This window comes from Dendrobates tinctorius, unplaced genomic scaffold (assembly GCF_039654945.1).
Source record: "Dendrobates tinctorius isolate UK_male_01 unplaced genomic scaffold, ASM3965494v1 ptg000250l, whole genome shotgun sequence".
Lineage (NCBI taxonomy): Eukaryota > Metazoa > Chordata > Amphibia > Anura > Dendrobatidae > Dendrobates > Dendrobates tinctorius.
This window is the reverse complement of record NW_027361917.1, coordinates 26038722-26058674: the sequence shown is the minus strand read 5'-3', so window position 1 is coordinate 26058674 and position 19953 is coordinate 26038722. Positions and strand designations below refer to the sequence as shown.

At 43.8% G+C, this 19953-nt stretch overlaps 1 protein-coding gene across 16 annotated transcripts in view; it reads right to left on the bottom strand.

The window, feature by feature from the left end:
- The window catches only part of LOC141063498 (heterogeneous nuclear ribonucleoprotein L-like), a 187943-nt gene that overhangs the window by 88003 nt on the left and 79987 nt on the right, over positions 1-19953 (bottom strand). For 5 of the 16 annotated variants that reach the window (XM_073557574.1, XM_073557567.1, XM_073557568.1 and 2 more), the window contains exons 7-11: positions 13252-13308; positions 12147-12221; positions 11500-11556; positions 4998-5054; positions 4131-4187 (exon numbers count right to left, since the gene is read on the bottom strand). In XM_073557574.1, the coding sequence (XP_073413675.1) occupies positions 4131-4187; positions 4998-5054; positions 11500-11556; positions 12147-12221; positions 13252-13308 (303 nt within the window). The remainder of the gene's footprint in view (positions 1-4130; positions 4188-4997; positions 5055-11499; positions 11557-12146; positions 12222-13251; positions 13309-19953) is intronic. The other 11 variants (XM_073557573.1, XM_073557575.1, XM_073557581.1 and 8 more) reach the window with 3 other exon arrangements.

Here is a 19953-nt window from a genome sequence, read left to right as displayed (position 1 = left end):
GTCATCTCCAGTCACATCCTCCTCAATGTTTATTTTGTAGGCGACCAACAGGGAAGGTACTGGATGAAGACTATCTAAAACAGAAAGATAAGCTGGTCGAGATATTTAACCCCTTAACGACCGCCGATACGCCTTTTAACGGCGGTAATTAAGGGTACTAAAACCACAGCGCCGTTAATTCACGGCGCTGTGATTTAAGTGAATAGCGCCCCCCAGTGTCGGATTTTCTCCGGGGTCTCGGGTGCCAGGGGTAGCCGAGACCCCAGAGAACATGAATCGGTCGGTTTTTACCGACCCCCTCTTTTGTGATCGCCGTTATTAACTCTATAACGGCGACCGCAAAAAAAAAAAAAAAAAAAGCCGCGATCTTACATTTAATTTCTCTCTCCTCTGATGTGATCGCACATCAGAGGAGAGAGAAATAGGGTCCCCGACCCCCCCCCCGGTACCTCTCCGTGGCCCTCCCGGTGGTCCCACGTCCCGCCGGCATCCTCCGATGGGCGCCGCCATCTTGAAAATGGCGGACGCATGCGCAGTGCGCCCGCCGGGAATCTGCCGGCTCCGGCTGGCAGATTCCATTCATTATTTTGATCACTATGATAAACGATCATAGTGATCAAAATAAAAAAAAATAGTACATAACACCCCCGTTTATCACTCCCTTATATAGGCCAATATAATGAAATAAAGAAAAAAATTTTTTTTTCAGCTTTCCATTAGGGTTAGGGTTGGGCTAGGGTTAGGGTTGGGCTAGGGCTAGGGCCACGGCTAGGGTTAGAATTAGGGTTAGGGCGAACTAGGATTAGGGTTAGGATTAGGGTTGGGATTAGGGTTAGGGATTAGGGGGTGTGTTGGGGTTAGGGTTGGAGCAAGAATTGAGGGCTTTCCACTATTTGCCAACTTTGGGGGTCTAAAAATTGGGGTCTAAAAAAATCACTTTTGTGGAAATAAAAAAAAGACTATTTTCACGGCTCTGCGTTTATAAACGTTTTTGAAGCGCTTGGGGGTTCAAAGTGCTCACCACATATCTAGATAAGTTCCTTAGGGGGTCTAATTTCCAAAATGGGGTCACTTGTGGGGGGTTTCCACTGTTTAGGCCCATCAGGGGCTCTGCAAGCGCAACATGATGCCCGCAGACCAATCCATCAAAGTCTGCATTCCAAAATGGCACTCCTTCCCTTCCGAGCTCTCCCATGCGCCCAAACAGTGGTTCCCCCCCACATATGGGGTATCGGCGCACTCAGGACAAATCGCATAACAACTGTGCGGGTATGATTTCTCCTGTTACCCTTGTAAAAATAAACATTTGGGGGCGAAAAGATCATTTTTGTGGAAAAAAAAATGGATTTTTTATTTTCACGGCTCTACGTTATAAACTTCTGTGAAGCACTTGAAGGTTCAAAGTGCTCACCACACATCTAGATAAGTTCCTTAATGGGTATAGTTTCCAAAATGGGGTCACTTGTGGGGGATTTCCACTGTTTAGGCCCATCAGGGGCTCTGCAAGCGCAAAATGATGACCGCAGACCATTCCATCAAAGTCTGCATTCCAAAATGGCACTCCTTCCCTTCCGAGCTCTCCCATGCACCCAAACAGTGGTTCCCCCCCACATATGGGGTATCGGCGTACTCAGGACAAATCGCATAACAACTTTGCGGGTATGATTTCTCCTGTTACCCTTGTAAAAAATAAAAATTTGGGGGCGAAAAGATCATTTTTGTGGAAAAAAATAGATTTCTTATTCTCACGGCTCTACGTTATAAACTTCTGTGAAGCCCTTGGGGGTTCAAAGTGCTCACCACACATCTAGATAAGTTCCTTAATGGGTCTAGTTTCCAAAATGGGGTCACTTGTTGGAGGTTTCCACTGTTTAGGCACATTAAGGGCTCTCCGAACGCAACATGGCATCCGATCTCAATTCCAGCCAATTCTGCGTTGAAAAAGACAAACGGCACTCCATCCCTTGCGAGCTCTGCCGTGTGCTGAAAAAGTGGTTTACCCCCACATATAGGGTATCGGCGTATTCAGGAGAAATTGTACAACAAATTTTGTGGTTGATTTTCCCTTTTAACACTTGTGAAAATAAAAAAAAATTGGTTCTGAAGTAAATTTTTTGCAAAAAAAAGTTAAATGTTAATTTTTTCCTTCCACATTGCTTTAGTGCCTGTGAAGCACTTAAAGGGTTAATAAACTTCTTGAATGTGGTTTTGAGCACCTTGAGGGGTCTAGTGTTTAGAATGGTGCCACTTTTGGGTATTTTCTGTCATGTACACCCCTCAAAATGACTTTAAATATGATGTGGTCCCTAAAAAAAATGGTTTTGTAAATTTTGCTGTAAAAATGAGAAATCGGTGGTCAACTTTTAACCCTATAACTTCCTAACAAAAAAAAATTTTGCTTCCAAAATTGTGCTGATGTAAAGTAGACATGTGGGAAATGTTATTTATTAAGAAATTTGTGTGACACATCTCTCTGATTTAAGGGCATAAAAATTTAAAGTTTTAAAATTGCAAAATTTTCGCCATATTTCCATTTTTTTCATAAATAAACACAAGACTTATCGAAGAAATTTTACCACTAACATGAAGTACAATATGTCACGAAAAAACAATCTTAGAATCAGCGGGATCCATTAAAGCGTCCCAGAGTTATAACCTCATAAAGGGACAGTGGTCAGAATTGTAAAAATTGGCCTGGTCTTTAAGCTGCAAACTGGCTCTGTCGCTAAGGGGTTAAAGCTGGGTAGTACTGGTTGGTGCAGCAGCTTAGGTGCTGGCCGGTTTATGATAGTTCTGGATGAGTTTCATTGCGGTGAGGAGGAAGATTTAGTGTTGAATCTCATTATTCCTGCTCCAGTATGGGTTTTGCTGGAGGCTTACTCAGCTCAGCTGAGAGAAGTCTCATTACTGACCCAAAAAAGGCTGAGGGAAACGCTTCAGAGTGTCACAGCCTCTGAACTGACATGATGCGTTCCTGCTCAGCACAGCTATTAAATGTGCTAAGCGCAGAGTTGCTGGAAAGCCAAGCCCGTATGCATCCCTGGTAGCGCGAGTCAGCAGTATGGTATGTTAGCTGGCGCCTAGCCCAGGGGTGGGGACTCTTTTTTCTGCAAAGGGCGATTTGGATATTTATACCATCCTTCGGGGGCCGTACAAACTGCGCCCACAAAGTACATCCTGACTCTGGCACTGGTTTCAGGACGTAATCTTTTATTGCAAGCCCTTTAGTGTTCAGTAGTGAACACTGTGTGTGTGCTAACAGAGCAAGAAGAAATTAATGAGCTGGCGGCAATCAAAATACAGCTCCCTACCCAAGACTGCGGTTTCTGAGAATCTGTCCGGGGGCCTGATAAAAGGTCATTGAGGGCCGTAAATGGCCCTGGGGCCTGAGGTTCCCCACCCCTGGCCTAGCCGATCAAGTCATTGTGGTTTTTGGTTTCTTTACTGTTTGCTACCCATTTGGCTGAAAATAAAGCTCCATGCTTTCTTTATATGGACTGTGTCTGCCTAGGTCACTGCCACGATGCCCTACACTGCCCTGGTGCATTACAATTTGTTTTCCAGTTGGGTGCAGTAAGTCTTCTTGACGAGTACAACGTGAGTTTAAGTATATATCTTCACATCTGGCAGCCATGCTCCCAGCCGCTGATGGAATTATGTGTGATACAACTCATCATTTGAGTCACAGGTCTAAGAGCTATAGGTCTTCAGTCTGCAGCCCGATCTGATATGCGAGTAGGATAGGTAGACGCCATTTGATCTGACTCTTGAAGAACCCCTAAAAAAAAATTGCATAATTTACTGGGAAAAAGAAGAAAATAAAGATTTGCTTTGTGCAGTTGCAATGTTCCAAGGCTCAATCAGCTAATAGCCATTTATTCAACTCCACCATTAACATATCAGATAGGTGGATATAGCTAATTAAATGGGGTGAGGAGAATAGGCACATCTCATGGTGGAAGAGGATCTAACTGGACAGAATCAGACATTTTTGCTTAGAAAGCCTTCAGACATACAAATGAGGCTACAGGTTCTCTTTTAACTTCCACTAAACAAATAAAAGTGGTATTTAGGTAGCCAGTCTCATCACATCACTGCAGTGATAAGATAGAAATATAGAAGTAACATACTTTGAAATGGTGGTTGGTTTCCTTGAAAGGGTGGTCTCTGTGGTCCATTTCCCTGGTCTGAAATAGTAAAGTATTAAAGATAACCAATCGACCATAAAAAAACAAAATTCTGTAATACATACATACTCCTCAACAGTAAAATTTCACCACAGAAGTAATCATAGAACTAAAGAAATCACTGGACAGATAGACGTGTTAATGATATCAAATGATGAAAAAATGGAAACATAAAAACATTTTGTTTCATTCAGTAGAGTATGAGCCCCATAAACAGAAATACATTTACTGATCTACCATGGTATGATATCACTGAGGTTATTAACGGTTGTCTGGGGAATTTTCTGCCATGCTGAATGCACTTGGGCAAGCACATCATCAAGATCCGCTGCTGGCAGCTCCCTTTGAAATCACCAAGTAATGACTACTCAGATGTGCTCGACGAGAGAGTAGTCCAGGGACACTGCAGACCATAGCAGCACATTTAGGCCACACAGGGTATGGACACTTCTCTATAGTGTGTCAGGGGCTAAGTTTCAACATGACAATGGCAGGCCGCCTGTTGCTTGTGCTACTGTGAGCAGCCTACATGGCCTAAACGTATTACCGTAGTGTGCAGCGTCTTCACTTGTCTCCCGTAGATCACATCTGGGACGTCACTGATTAGCGTGTCTAAGTGCATTCAGAGTGGCAGAACAGTCCTCGGGAAACCATTAATAACATGATAGCATGCCATGTTTAAGTGTATTTCTGAGCATGACTTACATAGAATACTGAAAAGATTTTTGTCATTTGATCATTATGTCTACTGATCCTCCATAATTCCATAACTTTTCCTTCTTTAGTGATGGAAATATAGAAGTAACATACTGTGAAACGGTGGTCGGTTTCCTGGAAAAGGTGGTCTCTGGGGTACGTTGCCCTGGTCTGAAAGCGTAAAATATTAAAGATAAATCATACATCATAAAAAAATATACACCTCAACATTGAAATTGTAACATCAAGAAGGAAAAGTTGCACAATTAAGGAAATCACAGGACGGACACACGTGGTAATTACATGCAAAGGATGAAAAATGGAAAGTTTCAAAGCATCTTAAATCATTCAGTATCGAGGGTGAGCCCCACGCACAGAAATACAAGCCCTTACATGTCATGGCAAGATATCAAAGAGGTTAACATAGGGATTTTTGTGTACTCACCGTAAAAATTTTTTTCCCTGAGCCAATCATTGGGTGACACAGACAGTGGGTGTTATGCTGCTTGCCACTAGGAGGACACTAAATAAACCAAAAAAAAGTTAACTCCTCCCCTGCAGTATACATCCCTTGCTGGATGAGATTTCTCCAGTGCGGTGAAAAAAGCAGGAGCATAAACAGTCAACAATAACCATAACTATGTCAAAATGAATGCTACAGTGAGCCAATAGGATAAACAGGGTGGGTGCTGTGTCCCCCAATGATTGGCTCAGAGAAAAGGATTTTACGGTGAGTACACAAAAATCCCTATTTCTCCTACGCCTCATTGGGGGATACAGACAGTGGGATGTCCTAAAGCAGTCCCTGGGTGGGGAGCATACATCTGCTAATACCCCATATACCACTGACTTAACACTGTGGTACTGCTGATTGCAGGATGCGTCTGCCGAGAGCTGCATCCGCAGAGGCCTGAGAAAGAATTTGGTACTGTTTTGTAAAAGTATGCAGACTGGACCAAGTCGCAGCCTTGCAGACCTGTTCTGCCGAGGCCTGGTGCCGAATGGCCGAAGAGGCACCCACTAAGCGGGTAGAGTGCGCCTTTATCCCTACTGGGACAGGCGCATTCCTGACACGGTAGTATTCCTGAATTGCCAAGCGAATACACCTGGCTAGTGTTGCTTTTGAAGCGGCTAGACCCTTCCTATGCCCCTCTGGAAGTATGAACAGGGCATCTGACTTGCGGAAGGGAGCAGTCTGCGAGATGTACCATCTCAAAGCCCTAACCACATCCAGGGTGTGGAGGGCCTTCTCAATGTGATGCACTGGTGCCGGACAAAAGGAAGGCAAAACAATTTCCTCATTGAGATGAAAAAAGGATACGACTTTGGGCTGGAAGGACGGGGACGTCCTGAGAACTGCCTTGTCCTGTTGAAAGTTCAGGAACGTCAAAGACAGGGCCCCGGAGTTCTGGTGGTAAATCGGGCCCTGCGAGAGTAGATCCATGTGATCTGGAAATCGCCAGGGGACGTCGGCGACCAGTTGTATCAGTTCTGCGTACCATGCCCAGCGCAGCCAATCTGGCGCGACTAGGATCACTGGTACGCCCTCTGTTGTTTTTCTTGATGACCCTCGGAAGCAAGGGAAGGGGGGGGGGGGGGAAGATGTACGGGAGCCAGAACCGGTGCCACGACAGAACTAGGGCGTCAGCTACAATGACGCATGGATTGCGCGATCGGGCAATGAATCGAGGAACCTTGTTTAGTCTTGAGGCCATGAGATCCACAACCAGAGTCCCCCAACTATGACAAATCTGCTGAAAGACTTCCGGATGAGACCACTCTCCCGAGGCAAGGCCCTGGTGACTGAGAAAATCCGCGGGGAACAACTTGATCCGGAAGAGAAAGTAGTGGAGGACCAACCGGAATTGTTGCGAAAAGGTCGAATACGCGTCGGCTGTTGGCTCCGAAACGGCCGAACATCCTTTTATTGAGGAAGGAATTTACTCTTTCCCCCTGGTAGTATCAGAAATGAGCTGGTCCAGTTTCTCTCCAAAAAGGCGACCAGTCTGTTAGGGCAGGGAAGTAAACGCTCTTATAGATGTGGCATCTGCCCGCCAGTCGCGGAGCCATAGGGCTCTTCTAATGGAGATAGCATTAGCGGCAGTTTGAGCAGCGCAATTGGCGGCATCTAAAGAAGCGTCCACTACAAAGTCTGCTGCGTGAGTTATCTGCCTGGCGACCCTGGTTGCCTCCGGAGGAATGTTGGTACCTGAAGGCAGTAATTAAGACTTCTGCCCAAGCGGCCATTGCCTTAGTGACCAAAGTCGCCGCGAAAGATGGAAAAAGTGCCGCTTGTGAAGCTTCAAAAACTGAGCGGGCAAGGTAGTCAGTTTGAGGATCGGAGGGGTTTCTGACTGAGGAGCCCTCAGAGACGGATAGGAGCGTTTTAGAAGCAAGACGCGATACCGGAGGGTCCACCGAAGGGGACTGTAACCAATCCTTCATTAGGTCTAGAGCAAAAGGGTATTTAGTCTCAGTAGACTTTTGCCCTGTGAACCGCTTATGTGGCCGATGCCTATGTTTCTGGACAATGTCCTTAAACTCCAGATGGCTGGTAAATAACTTGTGTACACGTTTGGTCCTCTCAAATGAGATAGCGTGTGCTGGAGCGAGTCGTGCTTGCTGCGAACAGTAGGAGAGGGAGAGCGAGAGACAGAACTCGCCGGTGCTGAAGCGCAAGCGTGACTAGGGGACGCGTCATGGGTCCGCTTTCTAGCCTGACCATCCCTTGAGCGAGAATGGCCCCTGCTGGTGGACGGTTCCCCGCCGTCGCCAGAGCCCTGCTCGGGCGGTAAGGACGCTTTCTGACTTAAAGAGACTTCCCGGAGGGAGTCTATGGCCTGGGTCAATGACTCCACTGACCGTGACAGGGACGCAACCCACTCAGGGGGACTTAACACAGGAAACCCCGCAGCAGCGGCGGCGTTTGAGCGCAGGCCGGGTCGCAGTCCGTGCATAACGGATTAGTCTGGGCACGGCAGTCTTCCAAGTGGTACACACGGTAAAAAACGCAGTGTGCTTCTTAGCAGCCCGTTTAGCCTCCTTAGATTGAGACATAACGCTCCTGAAAGGGTTAAAGGCAGATTCTGGTATGCAGCTGCAGGGAATGTGCCGGGAAGGGGTTAAGCTTTGTTCTGAGGGCAGAAGCAGCTTACCCCGGTCCTGTGCTGTGTCCCGGGGAGGAATAGCGGTGGCCCTGTGGTGTCACCCGGTATCCGGCTGTCCAGAGCAGGCATAGCGCTCTTGAAAGGGTTAACGGCAGCTGAAGACATGGCCCCCGAGATTAGAATTGTGTGTCTCGTAAGTAATGAGGCGCCAAGAGGAGGGGACGGCAACGTTAGCGCGGGCGGCGCTAATCAAATTGTGGCCTAGCAGGCCGAAAAACCCGGGGACTAAATTTTTGGCCTACCCGAGGTAGGCGTCATTCAAATTGCGGCCTAGCATGCCGGAAAAGCCGGGGACTAAATTTCTGGCCTACCTGAGCGCGGGGGGGTGCGATGGGGCGCCGGTGCACCGCCGCTGACATTAAGTCAGCGCTTCTCCAGGGGGACAGAGCCCGACCCCATACCTCCACTCCTGTGCTCAGGCAGGTCGTCACTGTCCGGGGTCTTCCTGCTGTCTCATCCTCCGGGCGATACAGCAGAGCTGGAGGAGGTCTTAAAGGGGTATTGCTCAATCGATCCACCCTGTGGTAGGGGGATGGAGAGCTCTGGGGCTGATTCAGGACATCCGAAAAAGCGCTGCTCACGTCCTTTTCCATGCACTCCTGTGCTACGTTCTTTTTGCGCTTGCCCTTGTATCCGTGGAGTACCGACTGTAAGGGAACCATCGTCAGAGGAATCAGCCCCATTCGTCGCTGGAAAGTGTACGGGGAGGTATACTCCGCGTGCTTGCCTGTTGTTGGTTCGGGGGAGAGCGGGCCGTAGAAAGGAACAGTCGCCCCCTTCACTCCGTTAATTAAAAAATAAAAATTTACAGAAAATTCAAAAATAAAATAACGGTGGGGTCTGAAGCCAGACCCAAGTGCCTTCTACAGACACTAAGCAAAGAACTGGAGGTCTCATCCAGCGAGAGGGTGTATACTGCAGTGGAGGAGCTAACTTTTTTTCTGGTTTACTGTCCTCCTAGTGGCCAGCAGCATAACACCCCACTGTCTCTGTGTCCCCCAATGAGGCGTAGGAGAAAGCTTGCAAATATAATTTCTCTGGTTAGCCAATAAAGGTATCACTCCTTGAATACTTTTCTCAATTTTTTGGGAGGACCAAAGTATTTACATCTATTTTTCTGGCTAACACAGTACCACAATATTATTTTGTATTGGATATCATATCAACAGATTGCAACAGTCAAAAAGAGAGCTCCTAACTAAAGACCCCAATTGAAACATTACTTTAAATTCATATCATTAATAGCGAAAAGACCATAAATTATTGAAAACACATTGCCATTATTGGGAGGGAATAAGTGAACGAGGTGTATCCTATAATTTTAGATAGCACTTTTACCCAACTGCTTTTGGCAGCTATTTAGTTTTTCTGAAGTCAACAACGCAGCTGTATTGCCCTAACATATTATTACTATCCAACCTATTATGCATAGGTTATATAAAAAATAGTCATGTACTAGCCTCCCCAACTTGTTTCTCCACAGGTATCAGAGGAAAAAAAAAAAAAAAGGGGGCTATAATGAGGCCTCTTCTCCCTGATGACGCCTGTGTAGTTAAACATGTTGGGGAGGCTCCAGCATCATCCTCCTCAATGTTTATTTGCTTTCCAGTTGGGTTTGCCAAGTCTCCATGCTGAGCAAAATGTAGGTTAAACCATAGCTTCATATATCGCAGCCGTGCCCTCGGCTTCTGACAGGGTATGTGTGATACAACTCATCAGTTGAGTCACAGGTCTCAGGAGCTGTAGGTCATCAGTCTGCAGCCCGTTCTGATACGCGAGTAGGATAGGCAGCAGTTTGAATGATACCAGGGACTGAGAGCCCCTTTAACGCCTTAACAACTGCTGCTACACCTTTTAATTAAGGGTACTTATGCCTCAGCACCGCTTTTTAACGGCGCTGAGAAATAAGTGTATAACGCCCCCCAAAGTCGGAATTTCTCCGGAGTCTCAGCTACCGGGGTAGCTGACCCCCCCCCCCCCAGAGAACATGATTCGGGTCGGTTTTTACAGACCCCAGCGTTGCGATCGCCGCTACCAGAATAACGGTGACCGCAAAAAAGAAAAAAAAAAGTCAGATTTTCCATTTAATTTCCCTCTTATTAGTTCATTTTGATCAGTGTGATAGGGTCTATCACAGTGATCAAAATAAAAAAAATAGTAAGTCAAACCGCCCTTTATCACCCCCTTAGTTAGGGAAAAATAATACTTTTTTTTTATTTTATTTATTTCCGCTAGAGCGGGGACTGTGGTTACCGTTGGGGACTGTGGTTACCGTTGGGGACTGTGGTTACCGTTGGGGACTGTGGTTACCGTTGGGGACTGTGGTTACGGGTGTGTTGGGGTTAGGGTTGGAGTTAGAATTGGGGTGTTTCCACTGTTTAGATATATCAGGGGGTCTCCAAACGCAACATTGCGCCACCATTGTTTCCAGCCAATTTTGCGTTCAAATAGCCAAATGGTGCTTCCTCTCTTCTGAGCCCTGCCATGCGCCCAAACACATACGGGGTATTGGTGTACTCAGGAGAAATAGCACAACAAATTTTGTGGTCCATTTTCTCTGGATACCCTTGTGAAAATTAAAAAGATTGGTTCCACAGTAATTTTTTTGTGAAAAAAAGTGAAAAGTTCATTTTTTCCTTCCACATTGCTTTAGTTCTCGTGAAGCACCTGAAGGGTTAAATAACTTCTTGAATGTGGCTTTGGGCACCTTTGAGGGGTGCAGTTTTTAGAATGATGTCACTTTTGGGTATTCTCTGTTATATTGACCCGCCAAACTTACTACAAATGTGAGGTGGTCCCTAAAAAATGGTTTCGTAAATTTTTTTGGAAAAATGAGAAGTCACTGGTCAACTTTTAACCCTTATAATGTCCACTCTTTGATTTAAGGGTACAAAGATTAAAAGTTTGAAAATTGCTAAATTTTCACAAAATTTCTGTTTTTTTCATAAATAAACAAGTTATAGAGAAGAAATTTTACCACTGACATGAAGTACAATGTGTCACGAAAAAAACAATCTCGGAATCAGTGGGATCCGTTGAAGGGTTCCAGAGTTATTACCTCAAACTGAAAGTGGTCAGAATTGTAAAAATTGGCCTGGCCATGAAGTACCAAATTGGCTCTGTCACCAAGGTGTTAAAAAGCAAAAAAAAAAAAAGGATTGCATAGTAATGCATAGTTTACAAGGGGGGGGGGGATTTGCTTGTGCACCATAAACATGTCACATAGGTCGGCATATCTAGTTAAATGCGGTTAAATTAGATACATCTCAAGGTGGAACAGAGGATCTACCTAAACAGAACCACACAATTTTTGCTTAGAATGTCTTCACACATACAAATGTGGCAACAGGTTCTCCTTAAGCCCCTACTAAACCAAAAGAAGGTGGTCTTTAGGTAGTCGGTCTCATCACATCACTGCACTATTTAATGGAAATATAGAAGTAACATACTGTTAAATCGTGGTTGGTTTCCTTGAAAGGGTGGTCTCTGGGGTCCGTTTCCCTGGTCTGAAAGAGTAAAATGTGTGATACACTTGTCAGTTGAGTCCAAAATCTAGAAAGCTGTACATCTTCAGTCTGTCTGAGTAGCTGAATCCTAAGCTCTATGTAGAAACAGGAGGTCATTTTCTCTGTACAAGTCATAAAAGTCACTGCAAAAGTCTCTGGCAGTGGGGAGGAGTGGAGCAATGACGTCAGGAGTTGAAGAGGGGAATGATTTCTGCAGGGACAAGAGAGACTTCGAGTTTCTACAGAGCAGAGAAAAGAGAATTTACTGGGTAGAAAAGCAAAATGAGCAATTGTAAGTACACAGTGCCATATAATATGATGACTGCAATATATTGAGGGGGATCAAAACTTTGGTGGTAGTGCTTCTTTAAATGGAGTGAGGAGAATAAGCAGTAGTCAAAAGGCAACACATCTCATACTGGAATAAGCAGATTCAATTAGACAGAATCAGACTTTTTGCTTAGAATGCCTACACAAATACAAATGTGGCAACAGGTTCTCTTTAAACCCCTACTAAACCAAAGAAAGGTGGTCTTTGGTAGTCGGTCTCATTACTGAACGAATTAGATGGAAGTATGGAAATAGCATACTGTGAAATGGTGGTTGGTTTCCTTGAAAGGGTGGTCTCTGGGGGCCGGGTGGTCTCTGGGGGCCGTTGCCCTGGTCTGAAAATGTAAAATATTAAAGATAATCATCGACCATTAAAAAAGAAAAAAATATATATATACCCTATAACAATAAAATTGCAACAACAAGAAGTTGTAGAATTAAGGAAAAAACAGGATGGATAGATGTGTTAGCGGTATGCAAATTATAAAAAATGGAAACATTCAAAACATCTTGCTTCAATCAGTATAAGGCAGACCTGGACAAAGTGCAGCCCTTGGGACACCTCCAGCCTTCTGGCTGCTCCAGTTCAAAGAGCTCAAACTGTGGCCCACGGGCCGCAAGATGCCCTCGCCCACCGTCACCGCATCCTGTGCATGCAGACATCTGTGAATACACTGGAGTAGCAGGGGGGATGGCACCTTCTCCCACCAATCAATGAGCCAGCTGTTGTGATGACATTTCATTTAGTCACCTGTGCAATGCAGAGCGCTGGCGGAAAGGAACGAGCGAGGGGACTATGTGGCGTTTTAGTTTTTTCCGCGTGTATGAGATGTATTAATGCACACAGGGAGGCCGGGCGGGGGCTCGCGCTGCCCACAGGGAGGCCCGGGCGGGGGCTCTCGCTATATACAAGGAGGCTATGTGGGAGCTCATGCTATATACAGGGAGGCTATGTGGGAGCTCATGTTATATACAGGGAGGATATGTGGGGCTTATGCTGTATATAAGGAGACTATGTGGCTCACACTGCAAATGGGGAAGCCAAGTGGGGCTCACGCTATTTATAAAAGACTATGCGGATGATCACACTGTAAAGAGGGGCTGTGAGCAAACTCATATGGTATATAGGAGGAAGTCAGCATACTTCAGTCTGTGAGGGGAATAAGCAGTTGTCAAGAAGAATACAACTCATACTGGAACAGGCGAATCCAACTAGACAGAATCAGACGTTTTTGCTTAGAATGCCTTCACATGTACAAGTGTGGCAACAGGTTTTCTTTAAACATCTACTAAACCAAAGAAAGGTGGTCTTTAAGTAGTCTGTCATCACTGAATGGATTAAATGGAAATATAGAAATCACATACTGTGAAATGGTGGTTGGTTTCCTTGAAAGGCTTGTCCCTTGGATTCATTTCCCTGGTCTGAAAAAGAAATAAAATTATAACGATGACCATAGATCCTGAACATTTTTTATTTCTCAAAGTTTCTTATCTTCACTTTTTTTCTTATATTAAAGAGAAATATAATAGTTTCTCTTTGTAGCTCACAACTTTTAGAAACATTAAGAGCCAAGATATTACTTAAGAAAATACGATTGCTTACAAATTGTTATAATCAACAACAATACATTAAATATCATCCCCAAAGTTTTTACGGCAGAAAACCGATGTAAAACCTTTATAAAGTCACAATATTTTTGTGCAACAGAAAAGCTGCGCATATTTTTTGCAACATTTTGGTGCTTATCAGTATGACCGAATTCAGGGGGCAAAGCACAGTCAGGTAGCATTTCTGGAGCAGCACACTTAGAAGAGGCGCACGCCTCTTAATGAATCTGGCCATGCAACGCCTGAACAGAAACCTTAAATATGTGGATGCACACATCTATTATATAAAGCTCAAGCGTGCGTGCGTGTGTGTGTGTATGTATGTATGTACAGTTGTGGCCAAAAGTATTGACACCCCTGCAATTCTGTCAGATAATACTCAGTTTCTTCCTGAAAATGATTGCAAACGCATTCTTTGGTATTATCTTCATTTAATTTGTCTTAAGTGAAAAAACACAAAAGAGAATGAAGCAAAAAGCAAAACATTGATCATTTCACACAAAACTCCAAAAAATGGGCCAGACAAAAGTATTGGCACCCTCAGCCTAATACTTGGTTGCACAACCTTTAGCCAAAATAACTGCGACCAACTGCTTCCGGTAACTATCAGTTTCTTACAATGCTCTGCTGGAATTTTAGACCATTCTTCTTTGGCAAACTGCTCCAGGTCCCTGATATTAGAAGGGTGCCTTCTCCAAACTGCCATTTTTAGATCTCTCCACAGGTGTTCTATGGGATTCAGGTCTGGACTCATTGCTGGCCACCTTAGAAGTCTCCAGTGCTTTCTCTCAAACCATTTTCTAGTGCTTTTTGAAGTGTGTTTTGGGTCATTATCCTGCTGGAAGACCCATGACCTCTGAGGGAGACCCAGCTTTCTCACACTGGGCCCTACATTATGCTGCAACATTTGTTGGTAGTCTTTAGACTTCATAATGCCATGCACACGGTCAAGCAGTCCAGTGCCAGAGGCAGCAAAGCAACCCCAAAACATCAGGGAACCTCCGCCATGTTTGACTGTAGGGACCGTGTTTTTTTCTTTGAATGCCTCTTTTTTTTCTCCTGTAAACTCTATGTTGATGCCTTTGCCCAAAAAGCTCTACTTTTGTCTCATCGGACCAGAGAACATTCTTCCAAAACGTTTTAGGCTTTTTCAGGTACGTTTTGGCAAACTCCAGCCTGGCTTTTTTATGTCTCGGGGTAAGAAGTGGGGTCTTCCTGGGTCTCCTACCATACAGTCCCTTTTCATTCAGACGACGAGGGATAGTACGGGTTGACACTGTTGTACCCTCGGACTGCAGGGCAGCTTGAACTTGTTTGGATGTTAGTCGAGGTTCTTCATCCAACATCTGCACAATCTTGCGTTGAAATCTCTTGTCAATTTTTCTTTTCTGTCCACATCTAGGGAGGTTAGCCACAGTGCCATGGGCTTTAAACTTCTTGATGGCACTGCGCACGGTAAACACAGGAACATTCAGGTCTTTGGAGATGGACTTGTAGCCTTGAGATTGCTCATGCTTCCTCACAATTTGGTTTCTCAAGTCCTCAGACAGTTCTTTGGTCTTCTTTCTTTTCTCCATGCTCAATGTGGTACACACAAGGACACAGGACAGAGGTTGAGTCAACTTTAATCCATGTCAACTGGCTGCAAGTGTGATTTAGTTATTGCAAACACCTGTTAGGTGCCACAGGTAGTTACAGGTGCTGCTAATTACACAAATTAGAGAAGCATCACATGATTTTTCGAACAGTGCCAATACTTTTGTCCACCCTCTTTTTTATGTTTGGTGTGGAATTATATCCAATTTGGCTTTAGGACAATTCTTTTTGTGTTTTTTCATTTAAAACAAATTGAAGATAATAATAACAAAGAATTTGTGTTTGCAATCATTTTCAGGAAGAAACTGAGTATTATCTGACAGAATTGCAGGGGTGTCAATACTTTTGGCCACAACTGTATGTATGTATGTCCGGGATTGGCATCCGCACCGTCGCAGCTACAGCCACAAAATTTGTAAAAAGAATTCAAAGATGGATTGAAATAAAAATCACCAGGATGGAAAAAATGGTAAGAAAATAACAACAACAATAATAATAATAAATAATACAATCTGTTAAAAATAGAAATGCCTTTATTGAAATATTGGCACAACAATTAAATGCATTAAAAATGTGTGTGTATATATATATATATATATATATATATATATATATATATATATATATATATATATATATATATACACACACACACACACACACACACATTTTATATAATATATAATATATATATATAATAAAATAAGATAATAGCATATACAACCACAAAAGCAATATATTTATGGACAATGGAAAAACCAGTCCATAACAAAAGGCTTAATTAATGATCCAGGTACAAAAAAGTGCATTAATAAAGTGACATAAAATATCTAATGAGTGTGCCCAGAGTGCAAAAAGTGCTATTGTGCTAAGGAATTATACATACAAATCGCCATGAGGCGTGTGCAAAACACAAAATATAAAATACCTGTAAGCAAATTGGCGCTATATGGGTTGTATAAGAACGCGCCCCGACGCGCGTTTCGCAAATAGAATCTCCTTCGTCAGGGGGCTAGATAGTATCTATCCCCCTGACGAAGGAGATTCTATTTGCAAAACGCGCGTCGGGGCACGTTCTTATACAACCCATATAGCGCCAATTGGCTTACAGGTATTTTATATTTTGTGTTTTGCACACGCCTCATGGCGATTTGTATGTATAATTCCTTTGCACAATAGCACTTTTTGCACTCTGGGCACACTCATTAGATATTTTATGTCACTTTATTAATGCACTTTTTTGTACCTGGATCATTAATTAAGCCTTTTGTTATGGACTGGTTTTTCCATTGTCCATAAATATATTGCTTTTGTGGTTGTATATGCTATTATCTTATTATATATATATATATATATATATATATATATATATATATATATATACACATATACACACACATTTTTAATGCATTTAATTGTTGTGCCAATATTTCAATATAGGCATTTCTATTTTTAACAGATTGTATTATTTATTATTATTATTGTTATTATTTTCTTACCATTTTTTCCATCCTGGTGATTTTTATTTCAATCCATCTTTGAATTCTTTTTATTTATACCCGGATGGTCTGCCATCCCTTGTTTGGGGGATTGGTTCTATCACACTCTTGATATTGATATTTCTATTATTATACACTCTGAGATTATTGTATTATATACAGGCATTGTGTGATTGTTTCCTTTCCCTTGTTTATTATTTATATTTATAGCCACAAAATTTGGTACAGTCACACGTCTGGACCCAGAGAGCGTCCTAGGCTATATTGTGAGGCGAAATTTTAACCCCGCGCGTTCCAATTCACTAAAAATTTTGCCCCTATCTGCATAATGGGGAAAAAGTGTGTGTATAATCAAGCCCTGATCCTCATTATGATGTCATAATGGTTGCCATGGCGACGCTGATGTCATCATAGGTTGCAAACCCCGCCGCTCATTATGATGTCATAATGGTTGACTATGGGATGGAGGATATGTATGATGGGTATATGGGCACAGCCCTATGGGATGGAGGATATGTATGATGGGTATATGGGCACGGGCCTATGGGATGGAGGATATGTATGATGGGTATATGGGCATGGGACTATGAGATGAAGGATGTGTGATGGTATATGGGCACTTGACTATGGGATGGCGAATATGTATGATGGGTATATGGGCATGGGACTATGGGATAGAGAATAGGTATGTTGGGTATATCGGCACGGGACTATGGGATGGAGGATGTGTGATGGGTATATGGGCACTCGACTATGGGATGGAGGATAGGTATGTTGGGTATATGGGCACGGGACTATGGGATGGAGGATAAATTATAATTTGTTATAACTATCCACAGTTAGTTACTATGCCCGGGCAGCGCCGGGCTCTTCAGCTAGTTGCAAATATAAGAGGAAGTAGTGTGTGTATAAGGGTCACGATCACCCACAATAGCTATCAAGCAATAATATAGATTTTATTATACAAAAAACCCCACACAAAATGGACAAACAGTGTATAAAAACAATTAAAAAAAGGCCTAAAAAAGGCCCACATAGAACCACCAGAGATCCATATAAGGACCTTTGTAAACACAATTACACCAAGCTGACTATTTGTGTACAGATTAGAAGAATATATATAAATGCAGGTATCAAAAAATCCTTATTAAGGCTATGTGCACACGTAGCGTTTTAAAACGCTCACTAAAAACCGGACTCCTTCCCAGAAATCGCGCGTTTTTTTCTGCGCGATTTCGCCGCGATTTTCGTGTGCGATATTCAAGCACTTTCCAAGCGATTTGAAGCATCGCTTGGAAAGTGATTGACAGTTTGGTCACACTCGTCAAACATAGTGTTTGACAAGTGTGACCAGGTTTTTACTATTGAGGCTGCCTATGCGGCATCAATAGTAAAAGATAGGATGTTAACCCCTTACCTACAATTGACGTAATATTCCGTCCATGTGACCATGGACCTAATTACCATGGACGGAATATTACGTCATCGCGATCAGCGGCGCACACGTGGTGAGCGCCGCTGATCGCGGCCGAGTGTCAGCTAATTATCATAGCTGACACCCGGCACAATGTGTCAGGGGCGGCCACGGACCGCCCCCGACACGTTAACCCCTTGCACACCGCGATCAAACGCGATCGCGGTGTACCGGGGGTTAAAGGGAAGCATCGGCAGGGAGGGGGCTCCCTCCGTGCTTCCCTGAGCCCCCCACGGCAGCGCAATATGCAGCGCTGCTGCGGGGGGCTCTTTCCCTACAGGCCCCCGGATCCAAGATGGCGACGGGGGCCTGCAGGGAGCTGACTTCCTCACTGCCTGCAAAGCGCAGGCATGAGGAAGTCTGCAGCAGTGCCTGTGACAGATCGCTGATCTGTCACAGTGATCTGTGATGTTACAGATCAGCGATCTGTCACAGGACAGTGATGTCCCACCTGGGACAAGGTAATAAAGTAAAAAAAAAAAAAAAAGTGTTAAAAATAATTTAAAAAAAAAAAATCGCTAAATAAATCAGTAAAAAAAAAAAAAATATTCCCCAATAAATCCATTTTTTCAAAATAAAAAAAAACAAACAATAAAAGTACACATATTTGGTATCGCCGCGTCCGTAATGACCTGCCCTATAAAACTGTCCCATTAGTTAACCCCTTTAGCGAACCCCTTAAAAAATAAAAATAAAAAACGAAGCAAAAAATAATGATTTATTATCACACCACCGAACAAAAAGTGCAATAACGCGCGATCAAAAAGACGCATATAAATATGCATGGTACCGCTGAAAACGTCATCTTGTCCCGCAAAAAACGATCCACCATACAGCATCATCCGCAAAAAAATAAAAAAGTTATAGCTCGCAGAATAAAGCGATACAAAAATAATTATTTTTTATATAAAATAGTTTTCATTGCAAAAACCGACAAAACATAAAAAAACGACCTAAATGAGGTATCGCTGTAACCGTACTGACCCGAAGAATAAAACCGCTTTATCAATTTTACCGCACGAGGAACGGTGTAAACGCACCCCCCCCAAAAGAAATTCATGAAACGCTGGTTTTTGTTCATTCTGCGTCCCAAAAATCGGAATAAAAAGCGATCAAAAAATGTCACGTGCCCGAAAATGGTACCAATAAAAACGTCAACTCGTCCCGCAAAAAATAAGACCTCACATGACTCGGTGGGTCAAAATACGGAAAAATTATAGCTCACAATATGTGGTGATGCAAAAACTATTTTTACAATAAAAAGCGTCTTTTAGCGTGCGACAGCCGCCAAACATAAAAACCGCCATAAATCGTAAATCAAACCCCCCGTTATCACCCCCTTAGTTAGGGAAAAATAATAAAACTAAAAGAAAATGTATTTATTTCCATTTTCCCGCTAGGGTTAGGGTTAGGGCTAGGGCTAGGGCTAGGGCTAGGGCTAGGGTTAGGGCTAGGGTTAGGGCTAGGGTTAGGGCTAGGGTTAGGGCTAGGGTTAGGGCTAGGGTTAGGGCTAGGGTTAGGGCTAGGGTTAGGGCTAGGGTTAGGGCTAGGGTTAGGGCTAGGGTTAGGGCTAGGGTTAGGGCTAGGGCTAGGGTTAGGGCTAGGGTTAGGGCTAGGGTTAGGGCTAGGGTTAGGGCTAGGGTTAGGGCTAGGGTTAGGGCTAGGGTTAGGGCTAGGGTTAGGGCTAGGGTTAGGGCTAGGGTTAGGGCTAGGGTTAGGGCTAGGGTTAGGGCTAGGGTTAGGGCTAGGGTTAGGGCTAGGGTTAGGGCTAGGGTTAGGGCTAGGGTTAGGGCTAGGGTTAGGGCTCAGATTAGGGTTAGGGGTGTGTTGAGGTTCGGGTTGGAGTTATAATTGGGGGTTTCCACTGTTTGGGCACATCAGGTGCTCTCC